The sequence below is a fragment of the Oncorhynchus mykiss genome, chromosome 2, assembly GCF_057628025.1.
Source record: "Oncorhynchus mykiss isolate SJ-2025 chromosome 2, ASM5762802v1, whole genome shotgun sequence".
NCBI lineage: Eukaryota > Metazoa > Chordata > Actinopteri > Salmoniformes > Salmonidae > Oncorhynchus > Oncorhynchus mykiss.
In genome coordinates this window covers 7,155,001-7,177,792 of record NC_143023.1, presented here as the reverse complement: position 1 = coordinate 7,177,792, position 22,792 = coordinate 7,155,001, and the positions used below count along the sequence as shown (strand labels likewise).

The following is a 22,792-nucleotide window of genomic DNA, read 5'->3' as shown; positions in this document are numbered from 1 at the left end:
GTACGTCTCTCGTTGGTACGTCTCTCGTTGGTACGTCTCTCGTTGGTACGTCTCTCGTTGGTACGTCTCTCGTTGTTGCGTCTCTCGTTGTTGCGTTTCTCGTTGTTGCGTCTCTCGTTGTTGCGTCTCTCGTTGTTGCGTCTCTCGTTGGTGCGTCTCTTGTTGGTGCATCTCTTGTTGGTACGTCTCTTGTTGGTGCGTCTCTTGTTGGTACGTCTCTTGTTGGTGTGTCTCTTGTTGGTACGTCTCTTGTTGGTGTGTATCTTGTTGGTACGTCTCTTGTTGGTACGTCTCTTGTTGGTGCGTCTCTTGTTGGTGCGTCTCTTGTTGGTATGTATCTTGTTGGTGCGTCTCTTGTTGGTGCGTCTCTTGTTGGTACGTCTCTTGTTGGTGCGTCTCTTGTTGGTGCGTCTCTTGTTGGTACGTCTCTTGTTGGTACGTCTCTTGTTGGTGCGTCTCTTGTTGGTGCGTCTCTTGTTGGTGCGTCTCTTGTTGGTGCGTCTCTTGTTGGTGCGTCTCTTGTTGGTACGTCTCTTGTTGTTGCGTCTCTCGTTGGTACGTCTCTCGTTGGTACGTCTCTCGTTGGTACGTCTCTCGTTGGTGCGTCTCTCGTTGGTACGTCTCTTGTTGGTGCGTCTCTCGTTGGTACGTCTCTTGTTGGTACGTCTCTTGTTGGTGCGTGTCTTGTTGGTACGTCTCTTGTTGGTACATCCTACTGGGTCTGACTGGGTGGATAGCTAACAGAAACACTACTATCTTGTCTAACTTTATCGTCCCTCCCTCCCTCCCTACACCCTCCTTTCTTATTCACTCCCTACTCCCTCCCTCCTCCCTTCCTACTCCCTCTCCCTCCCCCTGTAGCCTTTCACCTCCTGTTGTATTGGCTCAGCAGGCCACCGTACCACCACCACCACCACCTCCCCCACCCTGCCTCCTCCCTCCCTCCACCCAGCAGAGATGGGCTTCCCTGCCCACGCTCCCCCCATCACCCGCTCCCAGTCCTTCCCAGCCTCCTTTGCGGCAGGCCGCTGGGGGCCTGGGTCCCTGCGTGACGCTCCCGTCCACACCATCCCCGCCGGGCTGCAGGACACGGAGTGGGGCACGCCCACCTCACTGGACGGGCTCCTGGGGACCGCCTTCATCTGTCATGAGGCCCTGCAGCCAGCGCACACCAAGGCCCTATACACTGCTGGTACACACACACACCAAGGCCCTATACACTGCTGGTACACACACACACACCAAGTCCCTATACACTGCTGGTACACACACACACACACCAAGGCCCTATACACTGCTGGTACACACACACACCAAGGCCCTATATACTGCTGGTACACACACACACCAAGGCCCTAGACACTGCTGGTAGGATTAGGACTCACATAGAATATCACATCATTATACAGCATCAATCATATAAGCACCCCTCTTCCCATCCGCACGAGGCTGTGACTTGGTGATCAGTTCCACATGGTTTAAGGCCTACTGGCCAGACTCCAGTTGTTGTCTTCTACCCTCTTCTACATCTGTCTACCCTACTAGTTAGTCGTTTTATTTACAGGGGGACCAAACATTATATACAGTACACACTGTACACACACTAGCTAGTACCAGTACACACAGTACCACACACAGTACACACTAGCCAGTACACACATTCTGCAGGTTTCTACACACACCCAACACACTATATATAGTAACCTTGTAACCCTCCCTCCCTCCCAGGCCCCAACCATGTGTCCCTGTTCAAGGCAGATGGAGAGCTGTCGGACCTCAACAGTAAACTGCTTCTCTACTACACTCCTCAGGTGGGTGGCTCACTCACAGGCTCCTCCCAGATCACAGTTACAATGTTACATAGTTACAATGTACTAAAAACAAGTAGTAACGCTGTAGTAACAACAGGTAGTAACGCTGTAGTAACAACGGGTGGTAACGCTGTAGTAACAACAGGTAGTAACGCTGTAGTAACAACGGGTAGTAACGCTGTAGTAACAACGGGTAGTAACGCTGTAGCAACAACGGGTAGTAACGCTGTAGTAACAACGGGTAGTAATGCTGTAGTAACAATGTGTAGTAATGCTGTAGCAACAACGGGTAGTAACGCTGTAGCAACAACGGGTAGTAACGCTGTAGTAACAACGGGTAGTAACGCTGTAGTAACAATGGGTAGTAACGCTGTAGTAACAACGGGTAGTAACGCTGTAGTAACAACGGGTAGTAACGCTGTAGTAAACAACGGGTAGTAACGCTGTGATTAAAACACTTGTATTTGTCTCAGGCCTTCAAGAGTCAGATCTGTGTGGACCTGTCTCCTAACCACCAGTATAATGGCAGACTGACAGGCCACAGGGTGGTGAACTGGGACATCAAGGTGTGTTGCTATTCATTCTCCCTCCAACAGTTGCTACTGTATTTGTTAACCAAGAGCTCAGTAAACTAGTTGGACCTGGCAACATCACTGTGTTTGGGTGAGGGTTCCTCGAGTGACAAGACTGTGACTGTGTGTATGTCTCTGTGTCTGACTGTGTGTATGTCTCTGTGTCTGACTGTATGTCTCTGTGTCTGTGTGTATGTCTCTGTGTCTGACTGTATGTCTCTGTGTCTGTGTGTATGTCTCTGTGTCTGACTGTGTCTGACTGTGTATGTCTCTGTGTCTGACTGTATGTCTCTGTGTCTGTGTGTATGTCTCTGTGTCTGACTGTGTATGTCTCTGTGTCTGACTGTGTGTATGTCTCTGTGTCTGTGTGTATGTCTCTGTGTCTGTGTGAATGTCTCTGTGTCTGACTGTGTATGTCTCTGTGTCTGACTGTGTGTATGTCTCTGTGTCTGACTGTATGTCTCTGTGTCTGTGTGTATGTCTCTGTGTCTGACTGTGTGTATGTCTCTGTGTCTGTGTGTATGTCTCTGTGTCTGACTGTGTGCATGTCTCTGTGTCTGACTGTGTATGTCTCTGTGTCTGTGTGTATGTCTCTGTGTCTGACTGTGTATGTCTCTGTGTCTGTGTGTATGTCTCTGTGTCTGACTGTGTGTATGTCTCTGTGTCTGACTGTGTATGTCTCTGTGTCTGTGTGTATGTCTCTGTGTCTGACTGTGTGCATGTATGTATGTTTCTGTGTGCGTATCCCTGTAGGATGTGTTGAACACAGTGGGGGGCATGGGGGTTCTACTGCCCCTCCTGGAACAGGTGTGTGAGCCAGAGCAGGCGGAGGGAGGAGGTCAGGAGACGTCAGACCTGCTTGGACCAGAACTAACCTGTAGCTCCTCCCGGGGGCCTGTCGACATGCTGCTGCCACTGGGCAAGTCCTCCGGTCAGTAGCCTGTACAGGGTCCAGTGTGTGTGTGTACTGCTGTATGTGTGTGTTGGAGATAATAGAGAGACAGATATATTATACTGTATTATCAACTGTATTGTCAGCCCTGAATGCTAATTGGCTGAAACAGCATTTCAGCCATGTGAATATCACACAATATACCCACAGGTATACTTGTTTACTGCTCTAATTACATTGGTAACCAGTTTATAATAGCAGTAAGGCACCTCTGGGATTTGTGATATATGGCCAATATACCACGGCTAAGGGCTGTGTCCAGACTGTACTCCGCTTTGGGTTGTGCCTAAGAACAGCCCTTAGTCATTGTACATTCAATAAGCCAGAGGGGATGTGTTATATGGTCAATATAACACGGCTAAGGGCTGTGTCCAGACTGTACTCCGCTTTGGGTTGTGCCTAAGAACAGCCATTAGTCATTGTACATTCAATAAGCCAGAGGGGATGTGTTATATGGTCAATATAACACGGCTAAGGGCTGTATCCAGGCTGTACTCCGCTTTGGGTTGTGCCTAAGAACAGCCCTTAGTCATTGTACATTCAATAAGCCAGAGGGGATGTGTTATATGGTCAATATAACACGGCTAAGGGCTGTATCCAGGCTGTACTCCGCTTTGGGTTGTGCCTAAGAACAGCCCTTAGTCATTGTACATTCAATAAGCCAGAGGGGATGTGTTATATGGTCAATATAACACGGCTAAGGGCTGTATCCAGGCTGTACTCCGCTTTGGGTTGTGCCTAAGAACAGCCCTTAGTCATTGTACATTCAATAAGCCAGAGGGGATGTGTTATATGGTCAATATACCACGGCTAATTAGAACAGTAAAAATACATGTTTTATAATGCCACGGCTTTCAGCCAATCGACATTCAGGTCTCGAACCGGTTCTATCCCCGAATGCTGATTGGCTGACAGCCGTGGTATATCAGACCGTGCACCATGGGTATGACAGAACATTTATTTTTACTGCTCTAACTATGTTGGTAACCAGTTTATAACAGCAATAAGGCACCTCAGGGGGTTTGTGGTATATGGCCAATATACCACTGCTAAGGGCCGTGTTGCATTGTGTCTAAGAACAGCCCTTAGTCGTGGTATATTGGCCTTATATCACACCCCCTCGGGCCTTTATTGCTTAATTGACATACTTTGCAAGGTCAGTGGGTGTTAAAGAGCTACGTTACTGGGAATATTTTGATTTTGGAAATGGTGCTCTGTGAACACTGATGAAGCGCTATCGTACTCAATAGGCTAATTTTACATCAATTAATGTGTGTGTGTGTGTGTGTGTGTGTGTGTGTGTCAGATGGTCGGCTGGAGAGGAACAGTGTAGCAGCCTTCCTGCTGATGGTGAAGAATCTGATTCGTCATCATCCTGTCAACCAGGAGAGCCTACTGAACTGCCACGGACCCAGCATTATAGGAGCCATGCTCACTAAGGTACTGGCCCATTATAGGAGCCATGTTCATTAGGGTACTGGCCCATTATAGGAGCCATGTTCACTAGGGTACTGGCCCATTATAGGAGCCATGTTCACTAGGGTACTGGCCCATTATAAGAGCCATGTTCACTAGGGTACTGGCCCATTATAGGAGCCATGTTCACTAGGGTACTGGCCCATTATAGGAGCCATGTTCACTAGGGTACTGGCCCATTATAGGAGCCATGTTCACTAGGGTACTGGCCCATTATAGGAGCCATGTTCACTAGGGTACTGGCCCGTTATAGGAGCCATGCTCACTAGGGTACTGGCCCATTATAGGAGCCATGTTCACTAGGGTACTGGCCCATTATAGGAGCCATGTTCACTAGGGTACTGGCCCATTATAGGAGCCATGTTCCCTAGGGTACTGGCCCATTATAGGAGCCATGCTCACTAGGGTACTGGCCCATTATAGGAACCATGTTCACTAGGGTACTGGCCCATTATAGGAGCCATGTTCACTAGGGTACTGGCCCATTATAAGAGCCATGCTCACTAAGTACTGTCAGTAAACAATGGGAATGACTTAGATTTAAGTAGCAGCTAAAACCTGGGTCATGTTATTGTGTGTAGATGTGTATCCATAGTAGCTAATGACCAGACCAGAGCCATCATCCTACAGTACTGTAGTAGCTAATGACCAGACCAGAGCCATCATCCTACGGTACTGTAGTAGCTAATGACCAGACCAGAGCATCATCATCCTACAGTACTGTAGTAGCTAATGACCAGACCAGAGCCATCATCCTACAGTACTGTAGTAGCTAATGTCCAGACCAGAGCCATCATCATCCTACAGTACTGTAGTAGCTAATGACCAGACCAGAGCATCATCATCCTAAAGTACTGTAGTAGCTAATGACCAGACCAGAGCATCATCCTACGGTACTGTAGTAGCTAATGAACAGACCAGAGCCATCATCGTCAGTACAGACACACCTTGGTTCCTCTGATTGTCCCTACAGTAGGACAGATAAACAGTACAGACACACCTTGGTTCCTCTGATTGTTCCTACAGTAGGACAGATAAACAGTACAGACACACCTTGGTTCCTCTGATTGTCCCTACAGTAGGACAGATAAACAGATCAAACACTTGTACAGCTTGTCTCCCTTTTTAATCTTCTACTCCCCCATCTCTCTCTCCCTCCCCCATCTCTCTCTCTCCCTCCCCCGTCTCTCTCTCCCCCGTCTCCCGTCTCTCTACCCTCCCCCATCTCCCTCTCCCATCTCTTTCTCCTAGGTCCCAGGTAGTATGATGGATATGTCTGTTCTGATGGCGTGTCAGTTCCTGTTGGAGCAGGTATCCAGTGAGGAGAACAGTCCGTTGCTCCTGCAGCTCTACCAACACCTGCTATTTGACTTCCGCATCTGGAGCAGCAGCCACTTCGCTGTGTGTTTGGGTAAGAGCAGTCAGGCATAATAGCCTGGTAGCCAGTAGACTTCCGCATCTGGAGCAGCAGCCACTTCGCTGTGTGTCTGGGTAAGAGCAGGCATTATAGCCTGGTAGCCAGTAGACTTCCGCATCTGGAGCAACAGCCACTTCGCTGTGTGTCTGGGTAAGAGCAGTCAGGCATTATAGCCTGGTAGCCAGTAGACTTCCGCATCTGGAGCAGCAGCCACTTCGCTGTGTGTCTGGGTAAGAGCAGTCAGGCATTATAGCCTGGTAGCCAGTAGACTTCCGCATCTGGAGCAACAGCCACTTCGCTGTGTGTCTGGGTAAGAGAGAGCAGTCAGGCATTATAGCCTGGTAGCCAGTAGACTTCCACATCTGGAGCAGCAGCCACTTCGCTGTGTGTCTGGGTAAGAGCAGTCAGGCATTATAGCCTGGTAGCCAGTAGACTTCCACATCTGGAGCAGCAGCCACTTCGCTGTGTGTTTGGGTAAGAGCAGTCAGGCATAATAGCCTGGTAGCCAGTAGACTTCCGCATCTGGAGCAGCAGCCACTTCGCTGTGTGTCTGGGTAAGAGAGAGCAGTCAGGCATTATAGCCTGGTAGCCAGTAGACTTCCGCATCTGGAGCAGCAGCCACTTCGCTGTGTGTCTGGGTAAGAGAGAGCAGTCAGGCATTATAGCCTGGTAGCCAGTAGACTTCCACATCTGGAGCAGCAGCCACTTCGCTGTGTGTCTGGGTAAGAGCAGTCAGGCATTATAGCCTGGTAGCCAGTAGACTTCCGCATCTGGAGCAGCAGCCACTTCGCTGTGTGTCTGGGTAAGAGCAGTCAGGCATTATAGCCTGGTAGCCAGTAGACTTCCACATCTGGAGCAACAGCCACTTCGCTGTGTGTCTGGGTAAGAGCAGTCAGGCATTATAGCCTGGTAGCCAGTAGACTTCCGCATCTGGAGCAGCAGCCACTTCGCTGTGTGTCTGGGTAAGAGCAGTCAGGCATTATAGCCTGGTAGCCAGTAGACTTCCGCATCTGGAGCAGCAGCCACTTCGCTGTGTGTCTGGGTAAGAGCAGTCAGGCATTATAGCCTGGTAGCCAGTAGACTTCCACATCTGGAGCAGCAGCCACTTCGCTGTGTGTTTGGGTAAGAGCAGTCAGGCATTATAGCCTGGTAGCCAGTAGACTTCCACATCTGGAGCAGCAGCCATTTCGCTGTGTGTCTGGGTAAGAGCAGTCAGCCACTGTAGCCTGGTTGCCAGTTCTCTAGGCCTTTGAACATCAGAGCAGTTGTTGGTTAAAGCACAAACCGATCTGGGAGGGTTATGTCTAGCGTGTCGTCCCTACAGTGTGCAAGACTATCCCAGTATCAACAGACTCTGGTCGGCTCTGTCAAAGCTAACTCTGCCCCTTTCATATGCATGTAGAAGCTCTGTCAAAGCTAACTCTGCCCCTTTCATATGCATGTAGAAGCTCTGTCAAAGCTAACTCTGCCCCTTTCATATGCGTGTAGAAGCTCTGTCAAAGCTAACTCTGCCCCTTTCATATGCATGTAGAAGCTCTGTCAAAGCTAACTCTGCCCCTTTCATATGCATGTAGAAGCTCTGTCAAAGCTAACTCTGTCCCTTTCATATGCGTGTAGAAGCTCTGTCAAAGCTAACTCTGCCCCTTTCATATGCATGTAGAAGCTCTGTCAAAGCTAACTCTGACCCTTTCATATGCATGTAGAAGCTCTGTCAAAGCTAACTCTGCCCCTTTCATATGCATGTAGAAGCTCTGTCAAAGCTAACTCTGCCCCTTTCATATGCATGTAGAAGCTCTGTCAAAGCTAACTCTGCCCCTTTCATATGCATGTAGAAGCTCTGTCAAAGCTAACTCTGCCCCTTTCATATGCATGTAGCCCAGGGACTTCTGGAGACAGACTGAGACATAACCCTTTGGTACAGAGGGAATATATTATCAGAACTATAACCCACTAATACTGTATGAGTCAATGCCCTCCAGGATGTAAGTCTGTACTCGTGACATCATATAAATTAATGCTGTTTTCCAGTGGTACATTTTCAGACTGCATTGTCAATAACATAGTAGTGAAGGACTTGTGTCCTAAATAACACCCTATTCCCTATATAGTGCACCACTACTTTTGGTAGTGCCTTAAATAGGGAATAGGGTGCCATTCGGGACACACCCAATGTGTGCGATGTGTTGTCTGTGAAGACCATGTCCAGTACCTTCATATTGATGTGTTGTCTGTGAAGGCCATGTCCAGTACCTCCATATTGATGTGTTGTCTGTGAAGACCATGTCCAGTACCTTCATATTGATGTGTTGTCTGTGAAGGCCATGTCCAGTACCTCCATATTGATGTGTCGTCTGTGAAGGCCATGTCCAGTACCTCATATTGATGTGTTGTCTGTGAAGACCATGTCCAGTACCTTCATATTGATGTTTTGTCTGTGAAGGCCATGTCCAGTACCTCATATTGATGTTTTGTCTGTGAAGGCCATGTCCAGTACCTCATATTGATGTGTTGTCTGTAAAGGCCATGTCCAGTACCTCATATTGATGTGTTGTCTGTGAAGGCCATGTCCAGTACCTCATATTGATGTGTTGTCTGTGAAGGCCATGTCCAGTACCTCATATTTATGTGTTGTCTGTGAAGGCCATGTCCAGTACCTGTCGTCTGTGATCAAGGATGGGAAGCAGCGCATGAGGAAGAAGTATGGAGTGCAGTACATCCTGGATACCATACGGACACACTACAGGTACCTCAACAACCCATTACACTACAGGTACCTCAACATCCCTTTACACTACAGGTACCTCAACAACCCATTACACTACAGGTACCTCAACAACCCATTACACTCCAGGTACCTCAACAACCCATTACACTACACAGGTACCTCAACAACCCATTACACTACAGGTACCTCAACAACCCATTACACTACAGGTACCTCAACATCCCTTTACACTACAGGTACCTCAACAACCCATTACACTACAGGTACCTCAACATCCCTTTACACTCCAGGTACCTCAACATTTACACTCCAGGTACCTCAACAACCAATTACACTCCAGGTACCTCAACAACCCATTACACTACAGGTACCTCAACAACCCATTACACTACAGGTACCTCAACATCCCTTTACACTACAGGTACCTCAACATTTACACTCCAGGTACCTCAACAACCAATTACACTCCAGGTACCTCAACAACCCATTACACTACAGGTACCTCAACAACCCATAACACTACAGGTACCTCAACAACCCATTACACTACAGGTACCTCAACAACCAATTACACTCCAGGTACCTCAACAACCCATTACACTACAGGTACCTCAACATCCCTTTACACTCCAGGTACCTCAACATTTACACTCCAGGTACCTCAACAACCAATTACACTCCAGGTACCTCAACAACCCATTACACTACAGGTACCTCAACAACCCATTACACTCCAGGTACCTCAACAACCCATTACACTACAGGTACCTCAACAACCCATTACACTACAGGTACCTCAACAACCAATTACACTCCAGGTACCTCAACAACCCATTACACTACAGGTACCTCAACAACCCATTACACTCCAGGTACCTCAACCCTTTACACTACAGGTACCTCAACATTTACACTCCAGGTACCTCAACCCTTTACACTACAGGTACCTCAACAACCCATTACACTACAGGTACCTCAACCCTTTACTGTGGTAATCATAATCTTGATGGCACAAATGATGAATTATGAGTTATCTATGCTTCTTAAAAATGATAGCCTCCATGTAGATGGTAAAAATGTATGACAGATGTATGTACATGTTGTTGTCACTGTTGTTTGTATGCCTCCATATGTCCATAATCTGATTAGTTCATCTCTGTGTGCTCTCAGTGTGGAGAAAGATGGCAGTCCTCTGTCTGATGAAAAGCAGACTGTTCAGATCTCTCTATTCTCTCTGCTGAGAGACTTCCTCCTCAAGTGTCCTAATGCTGAAGAGCTCCACAGCATCTTGGCCTACACACTGGCTATAGGAGAAGAGCAGCAGGTAGACACACTAACGGAGACATGCTTATTCCTTGTCTTTATTCAGAGTGGTTTTGGATCTAACCATGTCCTTTCTTCAACCCTATAATTCCATTCACATGTCTCCTCCCTCTCTTTCCCTCCCTCCCTCTTTGCTTTCTATCCCCTGCCATCTCCCCTCTTCTCAACCTCCCACCTCCACGTCCCCTCTTCTCAACCTCCCACCTCTACGTCCCCTCTTCTCAACCTCCCACCTCCACGTCCCCTCTTCTCAACCTCCCACCTCTACGTCCCCTCTTCTCAACCTCCCACCTCTACGTCCCCTCTTCTCAACCTCCCACCTCTACATCCCCTCTTCTCAACCTCCCACCTCTACATCCCCTCTTCTCAACCTCCCACCTCTACGTCCCCTCTTCTCAACCTCCCACCTCTACGTCCCCTCTTCTCAACCTCCCACCTCTACGTCCCCTCTTCTCAACCTCCCACCTCTACGTCCCCTCTTCTCAACCTCCCACCTCTACGTCCCCTCTTCTCAACCTCCCACCTCTACGTCCCCTCTTCTCAACCTCCCACCTCTACGTCCCCTCTTCTCAACCTCCCACCTCTACGTCCCCTCTTCTCAACCTCCCACCTCTACGTCCACTCTTCTCAACCTCCTAACTCTCCTCTATTTCTACTCCCATCACTTACTCTCACCGTCCTCTTTTCTCCCCCCTTTCACTCTCTCTCCCCACCCCTCTCCACCCTACCCCTCTCCACCCTCTCCCCTTTCCCCTATTTCTCTCTCCACTCCCTATATTCATCCCAATCACTTACTCTCCCCCTCCCTCCTCTCACTCTCTCCACCCTACCCCACCCTCTCTCTTTCCACCCCCCCTCTCTCTCTCTCAACCCCTCCCTCTCCCCCTCCCTTCTCTCTCTCCACCCCTCCCTCTCCCCTCCCTCTTCTCTCTCTCTCCACCCCTCCCTCCCCCTCTCTCTATCTCTCTCTCTCTCTCTCTCTCTCCATCAGGTGGTGAGTGCGTTAGATGTGGTTTACAGTCTGTTGAGGAGCAGCCCTCCCAGAGAGCAGGTCCAGGCTGTACTGTTGGAGTGGGGAGTAGAACAGCTCTACTGTCTGCTGCTCAAACCCAGCTTTGGAGATGAGGTCAGGGAGAGAGTCTTCAGGGTAAGTCAGTCTGCTGCATCTCACCACCATTACACTACCACATCACACCACCACACCACACCACCACCACCACGCCACCACCACACTAACACCACCACACTAACACAAACACCACCACACTAACACCACCACACTAACACAAACCCCACCACACTAACACCACCACCACCACACTAACACCACCACCACACTAACACCACCACCACCACACTAACACCACCACACAAACACCACCACACAAACACCACCACACTAACACCACCACCACACTAACACCACCACCACCACACTAACACCACCACCACCACACTAACACCACCACCACCACACTAACACCACCACCACACTAACACAAACACCACCACACTAACACCACCACCACCACACTAACACCACCACACAAACACCACCACACTAACACAAACACCACCACACTAACACCACCACCACCACACTAAGACCACCACCACACTAACACAAACACCACCACACTAACACAAACACCACCACACTAACACCACCACCACACTAACACCACCACCACACTAACACAAACACCACCACACTAACACAAACACCACCACACTAACACCACCACACTAACACAAACACCACCACACTAACACCACCACACTAACACAAACACCACCACACTAACACCACCACACTAACACAAACACCACCACACTAACACCACCACACTAACACAAACACCACCACACTAACACCACCACACTAACACAAACACCACCACACTAACACCACCACACTAACACAAACACCACCACACTAACACAAACACCACCACACTAACACAAACACCACCACACTAACACAAACACCACCACACTAACACAAACACCACCACACTAACACAAACACCACCACACTAACACAAACACCACCACACTAACACAAACACCACCACACTAACACAAACACCACCACACTAACACAAACACCACCACACTAACACAAACACCACCACACAAACACCACCACACAAACACCACCACACTAACACAAACACCACCACACAAACACCACCACACTAACACCACCACCACCACACTAACACCACCACCACACTAACACAAACACCACCACACTAACACCACCACCACCACACTAACACCACCACCACACTAACACAAACACCACCACACTAACACCACCACCACCACACTAACACCACCACCACACTAACACAAAAACCACCACACTAACACCACCACACTAACACCACCACACTAACACCACCACACTAACACCACCACACTAACACCACCACACTAACACCACCACACTAACACCACCACACTAACACCACCACACTAACACAAACACCACCACACTAACACCACCACACAAACACCACCACCACCACACTAACACCACCACCACACTACCACCACCACCACCACACTAACACAAACACCACCACACCACACCACACTAACACCACCACACTAACATCACCACCACCACACTAACATCACCACCACCACGCCACCACCACACTAACACCACCACACTAACACAAACACCACCACACTAACACCACCACCACCACACCATACCACACCATCACACCACCATACACCACCACCATCACACCACCACACCACCAACATCTCACCACCACACCACCACCACACCACCAACATCTCACCACCACACCAACATCTCACCACCACACCAACATCTCACCACCACACCAACATCTCACCACCACACCAACATAACACCAACATCACACCACCACACCACCACACCAACATAACACCAACATCACACCACCACACCAACATTACACCACCACACCACCATAACACCAACATCACACCACCACACCAACATTACACCACCACACCACCATACCACAACATCACACCACCACACCAACATAACACCAACATCTCACCACCACACCAACATCTCACCACCACACCAACATCACACCAACATCTCACCACCACACCAACACAACACCAACATCTCACCACAACACCAACATCTCACCACCACACCAACATAACACCAACATCTCACCACCACACCAACATCTCACCACCACACCAACATAACACCAACATCTCACCACCACACCAACATCACACCAACATCTCACCACCACACCAACATCACACCAACATAACACCACCACACCACCATCTCACCAACATCTCACCACCACACCAACATCTCACCACCACACCAACATCTCACCACCACACCACCATCACACCACCACCATCACACCAACATCTCACCACCACACCAACATCTCACCACCACACCAACATAACACCAACATCACACCACCACACCAACATCACACCACCACACCAACATAACACCAACATCTCTCCACCACACCAACATACCACAACATCACACCACCACACCAACATAACACCAACATCACACCACCACACCAACATTACACCACCACACCACCACACCAACATCTCACCATCACACCACCATACCACAACATCACACCACCACACCAACATCTCACCACCACACCAACATCACACCAACATCTCACCACCACACCAACATCACACCAACATCTCACCACCACACCAACATCTCACCACCACACCAACATCACACCACCACACCAACATCACACCAACATCACACCAACATCACACCAACATAACACCAACATAACACCAACATCTCACCACAACACCAACATCTCACCACCACACCAACATAACACCAACATCTCACCACCACACCAACATCTCACCACCACACCACCACCACACCATCACCATCACCACACCATCACCATCACACCACCACCACACCATCACACCACCACAACACCACCATCAAACCAACTTCACACCATCACACCATCACACCATAACACCAACATCACACCCCCACCATCTCACCACCACACCAACATAACACCAACATCTCACCACCACACCAACATCACACCAACATCTCACCACCACACCAACATCTCACCACCACACCAACATCACCACCACACCAACATCACACCAACATCACCATCACACCACCATATCACACCACCACACCACCACCACACCATCACCATCACCACACCATCACCATCACACCACCACACCACCACCATCAAACCAACTTCACACCATCACACCAACATCACACCCCCACCACCACACCATCACCATCACCACACCATCACCATACCACACCACCACACCACCACCATCACCACACCACCACCATCACCACACCACCACCATCACACCACCACACCATCACCATCACCACCACCATCACACCACCACCACACCAGCACCACCACCACATCACACTACCACATCACACCACCACACCACACCACCACACCACCACCACACTAACACCACCACCATCACACCAACATCACACCACCACACCACCACCATCACACCAACATCACACCACCACACCACCACATATTAGACCCTCTGTCAGTCAGTATTTTGGCCACTGCTGGGGTAAGCAGGAAATCTGGACTCCTCCAACCAGGACTTCTGGAAAACCTGTGCATGTTGGGGAATTTACCAAAGATACTGCAACTATAGCCATTCTATGTTCAGAGTTTTACCTAGTCATACACTCAATACACAATCTCCCCATCTTTCCTAGTTTATCTGAGCCGTAGGTCAGTGTTGTTATTCATCTCCTGCTCTCCTCCTTGGTCATTGACGCAGGTTCTGTACAAGATCCTGAAGAGTGAACGAGTGTCTGAGCGCGCCAAGCAACGTGTCAAGTTGAAGGATTTTGGATACCTGGGTCTTGTTTGTTTTCTAGGAGACGTCCCCGTAACCATGACCACCGTGCGCTGTCTTTACGAGCAGGTCCTCGCAACAGGTAGGCCTCAAATATAGCCTCTGATAGTGTCCCAAATTGAGCCCCATTCCCTATAGCCCACCTATAATTTAGCCCAAACAACTACCTCTTTCCCTACTGTATTTTATTTATTTATTTATTTTGCTCCTTTGCACCCCATTATTTTTATTTCTACTTTGCACATTCTCCCATTGCAAATCTACCATTCCAGTGTTTTACTTGCTATATTGTATTTACTTTGCCACCATGGCCTTTTTGCCTTTACCTCCCTTATCTCACCTCATTTGCTCACATCGTATATAGACTTGTTTATACTGTATTATTGACTGTATGTTTGTTTTACTCCATGTGTAACTCTGTGTCGTTGTATGTGTCGAACTGCTTTGCTTTATCTTGGCCAGGTCACAATTGTAAATGAGAACTTGTTCTCAACTTGCATACCTGGTTAAATAAAGGTGAAATAAATAAATAAAAATACAGTCTAGTAAACTATTAGGGCCCATTGTGCCCTGTCAAAAGTAGTGCACTCTATAGGGACTAGGGTTCTCATAGGGCTCTGGTCAAAAGTAGTGCACTATATATGGACTAGGGTGCCATTTGGGTGTCAACAACTCTGTGTTGTTGTTTTTGTCACACTGCTTTGCTATATCTTGGCCAGGTCGCAGTTGTAAATGAGAACTTGTTCTCAACTGGCCCAACTGGTTAAATAAAGGTGAAATAAAATAAAATAAATAAACATTTGGAACACATCCTCTGAGAGGGACAGACAGAGGAATACTGAGAGGAAGGGGGGAGGATGTTCATGATGTAGTTGCTAAGTAAAGAGTCCATTTAAAAGGATCCATTTAATAGGGGCTCCCGAGTGGCGCAGCAGTTTAAGGCACTGCATCTCAGTCCCTGGTTCGAATCCAGGCCGTATCACATCCGGCCGTGATTGGGAGTCCCATAAGTCGGCTCACAATTGACTCAGCATCGTCCGGGTTTGGCCAGGGGTAGGTCGTCATTGTAAAGAAGAATTTGTTCTCAACTGGCCTACCTGGTTAAATAAAGGTTAAATAAAAATGTCATAAAAATGTCCTGTTTTTCTGTACAGTCATCCTTTTACAATGCATTTTGTTCTTGTATTGATGGTTAGTCTTCAGAAAGGTTTTAGAGCTGAAATGTCAACATGAAACAGTCTCAACTATAACCTTGTTGTTCCTATAGTATGTATACCTATAGGGGACATACTTTACTGTGTTTAACCCCTCTCCTTGTTGTTCCTATAGTATGTATACCTATAGGGATATATTTTACTGTGTATAACCCCTCTCCTTGTTGTTCCTATAGTATGTATACCTATAGGGGATATACTTTACTGTGTATAACCCCTCTCCTTGTTGTTCCTATAGTATGTATACCTTTAGGGGATATACTTTACTGTGTATAACCCCTCTCCTTGTTGTTCCTATAGTATGTATACCTTTAGGGGATATACTTTACTGTGTATAACCCCTCTCCTTGTTGTTCCTATAGTATGTATACCTTTAGGGGATATATTTTACTGTGTTTAACCCCTCTCTTTGTTGTTCCTATAGTATGTACAGTTGAAGTCGGAAGTTTACATAAACCTTAGCCATATACATTTAAACTCAGTTTTTCACAATTCCAGACATTTAATCCTAGTAAAAATTATAGTTTTAGGTCAGTTTGGATCACCACTTTATTTTAAGAATGTGAAATGTCAGAATAATAATAGAGAGATTGATTTATTTTGGCTTTTATTTCTTTCATCACATTCCCAGTGGGTCAAAAGTTTACATACTAATTGAGTGTATTTGGTAGCATTGCCTTTTAAATAGTTTAACTTGGGTCAAACATTTCAGGTAGCCTTCCACAACCTTCCCATAATAAGTCGGGTGAATTTTGGCCCATTCCTCCTGACAGAGCTGGTGTAACTGAGTCGGGTTTGTAGGCCTCCTTGCTCGCACACGTTTTTTCAGTTCTGCCCACAAATTTTCTACAGGATTGAGGTCAGGGCTTGGTGATGGCCACTCCAATACCTTGACTTTGTTGTCCTTTTAAGCCATTTTGCCACAACTTTGGATGTATGCTTGGGGTCATTGTCCATTTGGAAGACCCATTTGTGACCCAGCTTTAACTTCCTGACTGTCTTGAGATGTTGCTTTAATATATCCACATCACACCCCCTCATGATGCCATCTATTTTGTGAAGTGCACCAGTCCCTCCTGCAACAAAGCACCCCCACAACATGATGCTGGCACCCCCGTGCTTCACGGTTGGGATGGTGTTCTTCAGCTTGCAAGCCTCCCCCTTTTTCCTCCAAACATAACAATGGTCATTATGGCCAAACAGTTCTATTTTTGTTTCATCAGACCAGAGGACATTTCTCCAAAAAGTACGATCTTTGTCCCCATGTGCAGTTGCAAACCGTAGTCTGGCTTTTTTTATGGCGGTTTTGGAGAAGTGGCTTCTTCCTTGCTGAGCGGCCTTTCAGGTTATGTCGATATAGGACTCGTTTTACTGTGGATATAGATACTTTTGTACCTGTTTCCTCCAGCATCTTCACAAGGTCCTTTGCTGTTGTTCTGGGATCGATCTGCACTTTTTGCACCAAAGTACGTTCATCTCTAGGAGACAGAACGCGTCTCCTTCCTGAGCGGTATGACGGCTGCGTGGTCCCATGGTGTTTATACTTGCGTACTATTGTTTGTACAGATGAACGTGGTACCTTCAGGCATTTGGAAATTGCTCCCAAGGATGAACCAGACTTGTGGAGGTCTACAATTGTTTTTCTGAGGTCTTGGCTGATTTTTTTTGATTTTCCCATGATGTCAAGCAAAGAGGCACTGAGTTTGAAGATAGGCCTTGAAATACATCCAGAGGTACACCTCCAATTGACTCAAGCGGTGTCATTTAGCCTATCAGAAGCTTCAAAAGCCATGACATAATTTTCTGGAATTTTCCAAGCTGTTTGAATGCACAGTCAACTTAGTGCATGTAAACTTCCGACTTCAACTGTATGTCTATAGGGTATATACTTTACTGTGTATAACCCCTCTCCTTGTTGTTCCTATAGTATGTATATCCATATACTTTCCTGTGTACATCTGATTGTCATTGTTTTGTTTAGATGCCACTCCTAACTTCAGAGACCTGCTGGCTGTGGTCCACCTGTCCCATCGTGCTGAGCTCACTGTCCGTCTGGACGTCTGTCGCAAGGTCAGTCCTTACCTACTCTAATCTTCTTTCCCTTCCACTGTCCTGTTTCCCCTCCTCTAGTCCTCTTTCCCCTCCTCTAGTCCTATTTCCCCACCTCTAGTCCTCTTTCCCCACCTCTAGTCCTCTTTCCCCCCCTCTAGTCCTCTCCCCCCCCCTCTAGTCCTCTTTCCCCCCCTCTAGTCCTCTTTCCCCACCTCTAGTCCTCTTTCCCCACCTCTAGTCCTCTTTCCCCACCTCTAGTCCTCTTTCCCCACCTCTAGTCCTCTTTCTCCACCTCTAGTCCTCTTTCTCCACCTCTAGTCCTCTTTCCCTTCCTCTCGTCCTCTTTCCCCACCTCTCGTCCTCTTTCCCTTCCTCTAGTCTTCTTTCCCTAGCCTCTAGTCCTCTTTCCCTAGCCTCTAGTCCTCTTTCCCTTCCTCTAGTCCTCTTTCCCCTACTCTAGTCCCCTTTCCCTTCCTCTAGTCCTCTTTCCCCTACTCTAGTCCCCTTTCCCCTCCACTGTCCTCTTTCCCCTCCACTGTATATCTTCATATTCTCTCAGGTCATTACTAAGTATAGTACAATTGAAGATAAAGGTATAGACTATTGGGCAGCTAAAGGTATAGACTATAGGGCAGCTACAGGTATAGACTATAGGGCAGCTACAGGTATAGACTATTTGGCAGCTACAGGTATAGACTATAGGGCAGCTAGAGGTATAGACTATAGGGCAGCTACAGGTATAGACTATAGGGCAGCTACAGGTATAGACTATTGGGCAGCTACATGTATAGACTATAGGGCAGCTACAGGTATAGACTATTGGGCAGCTACAGGTATAGACTATTGGGCAGCTACAGGTATAGACTATTGGGCAGCTACAGGTATATACTATTGGGGAGCTACAGGTATAGACTATTGGGCAGCTACAGGTATAGACTATAGGGCAGCTACAGGTATAGACTATAGGGCAGCTACAGGTATAGACTATAGGGCAGCTACAGGTATAGACTATTGGGCAGCTACAGGTATAGACTATTGGGGAGCTACAGGTATAGACGATTGGGGAGCTACAGGTATAGACTATTGGGCAGCTAAAGGTATAGACTATTGGGCAGCTAAAGGTATAGACTATTGGGCAGCTAAAGGTATAGACTATTGGGCAGCTAAAGGTATAGACTATTGGGCAGCTACAGGTATAGACTATAGGGCAGCTACAGGTTTAGACTATAGGGCAGCTACAGGTATAGACTATTGGGCAGCTACAGGTATAGACTATTGGGGAGCTACAGGTATAGACTATTGGGCAGCTACAGGTATAGATTATAACATTTCTCCAAAAAGTACGATCTTTGTCCCCATGTGCAGTTGCAAACCGTAGTCTGGCTTTTTTTATGGCGGTTTTGGAGAAGTGGCTTCTTCCTTGCTGAGCGGCCTTTCAGGTTATGTCGATATAGGACTCGTTTTACTTTGGATATAGATACTTTTGTACCTGTTTCCTCCAGCATCTTCACAAGGTCCTTTGCTGTTGTTCTGGGATTGATTTGCACTTTTTGCACCAAAGTACGTTCATCTGTAGGAGACAGAACGCGTCTCCTTCCTGAGCGGTATGACGGCTGCGTGGTCCCATGGTGTTTATACTTGCGTACTATTGTTTGTACAGATGAACGTGGTACCTTCAGGCATTTGGAAATTGCTCCCAAGGATGAACCAGACTTGTGGAGGTCTACAATTGTTTTTCTGAGGTCTTGTCCTCTTTCCCCACCTCTAGTCCTCTTTCTCCACCTCTAGTCCTCTTTCTCCACCTCTAGTCCTCTTTCCCTTCCTCTCGTCCTCTTTCCCTTCCTCTCGTCCTCTTTCCCTTCCTCTAGTCTTCTTTCCCTAGCCTCTAGTCCTCTTTCCCTAGCCTCTAGTCCTCTTTCCCTAGCCTCTAGTCCTCTTTCCCTAGCCTCTAGTCCTCTTTCCCTAGCCTCTAGTCTTCTTTCCCTTCCTCTAGTCCTCTTTCCCCTACTCTAGTCCTCTTTCCCCTCCACTGTCCTCTTTCCCCTCCACTGTATATCTTCACATTCTCTCAGGTCATTACTAAGTATAGTACAATTGAAGATAAAGGTATAGACTATTGGGCAGCTAAAGGTATAGACTATAGGGCAGCTACAGGTATAGACTATAGGGCAGCTACAGGTATAGACTATTTGGCAGCTAGAGGTATAGACTATAGGGCAGCTAAAGGTATAGACTATAGGGCAGCTACAGGTATAGACTATAGGGCAGCTACAGGTATAGACTATAGGGCAGCTACAGGTATAGACTATTGGGCAGCTACAGGTATAGACTATAGGGCAGCTACAGGTATAGACTATTGGGCAGCTAGAGGTATAGACTATAGGGCAGCTAGAGGTATAGACTATAGGGCAGCTAGAGGTATAGACTATAGGGCAGCTAGAGGTATAGACTATAGGGCAGCTACAGGTATAGACTATTGGGCAGCTACAGGTATAGACTATTGGGCAGCTACATGTATAGACTATTGGGGAGCTACAGGTATAGACTATTGGGCAGCTACAGGTATAGACTATTGGGCAGCTACAGGTATATACTATTGGGGAGCTACAGGTATAGACTATTGGGCAGCTACAGGTATAGACTATTGGGCAGCTACAGATTTAGACTATAGGGCAGCTACAGGTATAGACTATAGGGCAGCTACAGGTTTAGACTATAGGGCAGCTACAGGTATAGACTATTGGGCAGCTACAGATTTAGACTATAGGGCAGCTACAGGTATAGACTATTGGGCAGCTACAGATTTAGACTATAGGGCAGCTACAGGTATAGACTATAGGGCAGCTACAGGTATAGACTATTGGGGAGCTACAGGTATAGACTATTGGGCAGCTACAGGTATAGACTATTGGGCAGCTACAGATTTAGACTATAGGGCAGCTACAGGTATAGACTATAGGGCAGCTAGAGGTATAGACTATAGGGCAGCTACAGGTATAGACTATAGGGCAGCTACAGGTATAGACTATTGGGCAGCTACAGGTATAGACTATAGGGCAGCTACAGGTATAGACTATAGGGCAGCTACAGGTATAGACTATAGGGCAGCTACAGGTATAGACTATTGGGCAGCTGAAGGCTTGATTGTTCCCTGTTTTTGTCTTTCTCTCCCCTTCTCCCTCTCTCTCTTTCCCCCTGCTCTCTCCCTCGCCTTCTCCCCCCTCTCTCCATCACTTCTCTCTCTCTCCATCACTTCTCTCTCTCTCTCTCTCTCTCTCTCTCTCTCTCTCTCTCTCTCTCTCTCTCTCTCCATCGCTCCTCTCTCTCTCTCTCTCTCTCTCTCTCTCTCTCTCTCTCTCTCTCTCTCTCTCCATCGCTCCTCTCTCTCTCCTTCTCCCAGCTCTTCTACCTGATCTATGACAATGAGGACTATGTTCGTCAGCTGGCCCGTCAGCCAGGCTGGCAGGATGTGTTAACTAAGCTCTATATGAAGGAGTCCTATGAGTCTCGCGGTCCCTCCCTGGCAGGCTCCAGCACCCACAGCTCCCTGGACCCCTCCTCCTCCCGCCCCCCTCTCAGGTAGGGATGAGTTCCATTAGTCGATTGAGGGAATAACTTATGTGATATTTTATATTTCTGGACAATAAACAAGATAGTTTCTGGATTCAGCTCTTCCCCTGCTATAGATCAGTTAACATGTGTTCAGCTCTACCCCTGCTATAGATCAGTTAACATGTGTTCAGCTCTACCCCTGCTATAGATCAGTTAACATGTGTTCAGCTCTACCCCTGCTATAGATCCATTAACATGTGTTCAGCTCTACCCCTGCTATAGATCAGTTAACATGTGTTCAGCTCTATCCCTGCTATAGATCAGTTAACATGTGTTCAGCTCTATCCCTGCTATAGATCAGTTAACATGTGTTCAGCTCTACCCCTGCTATAGATCAGTTAACATGTGTTCAGCTCTATCCCTGCTATAGATCAGTTAACATGTGTTCAGCTCTATCCCTGCTATAGATCAGTTAACATGTGTTCAGCTCTACCCCTGCTATAGATCAGTTAACATGTGTTCAGCTCTATCCCTGCTATAGATCAGTTAACATGTGTTCAGCTCTATCCCTGCTATAGATCAGTTAACATGTGTTCAGCTCTATCCCTGCTATAGATCAGTTAACATGTGTTCAGCTCTTTCCCTGCTATAGATCAGTTAACATGTGTTCAGCTCTTTCCCTGCTATAGATCAGTTCTTACTAAATGTTGAACTGCTCCCCTCTCAGGAGAGATCACAGCATGGTCATAGAGGACTCTCA

General features: G+C 47.5%; 1 protein-coding gene across 7 annotated transcripts in view; it reads left to right on the top strand.

The window, feature by feature from the left end:
* LOC149984794 (neurobeachin-like protein 2) overlaps positions 1–22,792 on the top strand; it is a 131,875-nt gene that overhangs the window by 63,249 nt on the left and 45,834 nt on the right. For all 7 annotated transcript variants that reach the window (XM_090186837.1, XM_090186832.1, XM_090186824.1 and 4 more), the window contains 13 exons: positions 862–1,192; positions 1,729–1,811; positions 2,285–2,377; positions 3,137–3,314; positions 4,642–4,775; positions 6,063–6,222; positions 8,869–8,971; positions 10,124–10,277; positions 11,268–11,423; positions 15,137–15,296; positions 18,410–18,498; positions 21,881–22,059; positions 22,760–22,792. The exon at positions 22,760–22,792 is cut by the window's right edge and continues 526 nt beyond it. In XM_090186837.1, coding sequence (XP_090042963.1) covers positions 862–1,192; positions 1,729–1,811; positions 2,285–2,377; positions 3,137–3,314; positions 4,642–4,775; positions 6,063–6,222; positions 8,869–8,971; positions 10,124–10,277; positions 11,268–11,423; positions 15,137–15,296; positions 18,410–18,498; positions 21,881–22,059; positions 22,760–22,792 — 1,853 coding nt within the window. The remainder of the gene's footprint in view (positions 1–861; positions 1,193–1,728; positions 1,812–2,284; positions 2,378–3,136; positions 3,315–4,641; positions 4,776–6,062; positions 6,223–8,868; positions 8,972–10,123; positions 10,278–11,267; positions 11,424–15,136; positions 15,297–18,409; positions 18,499–21,880; positions 22,060–22,759) is intronic.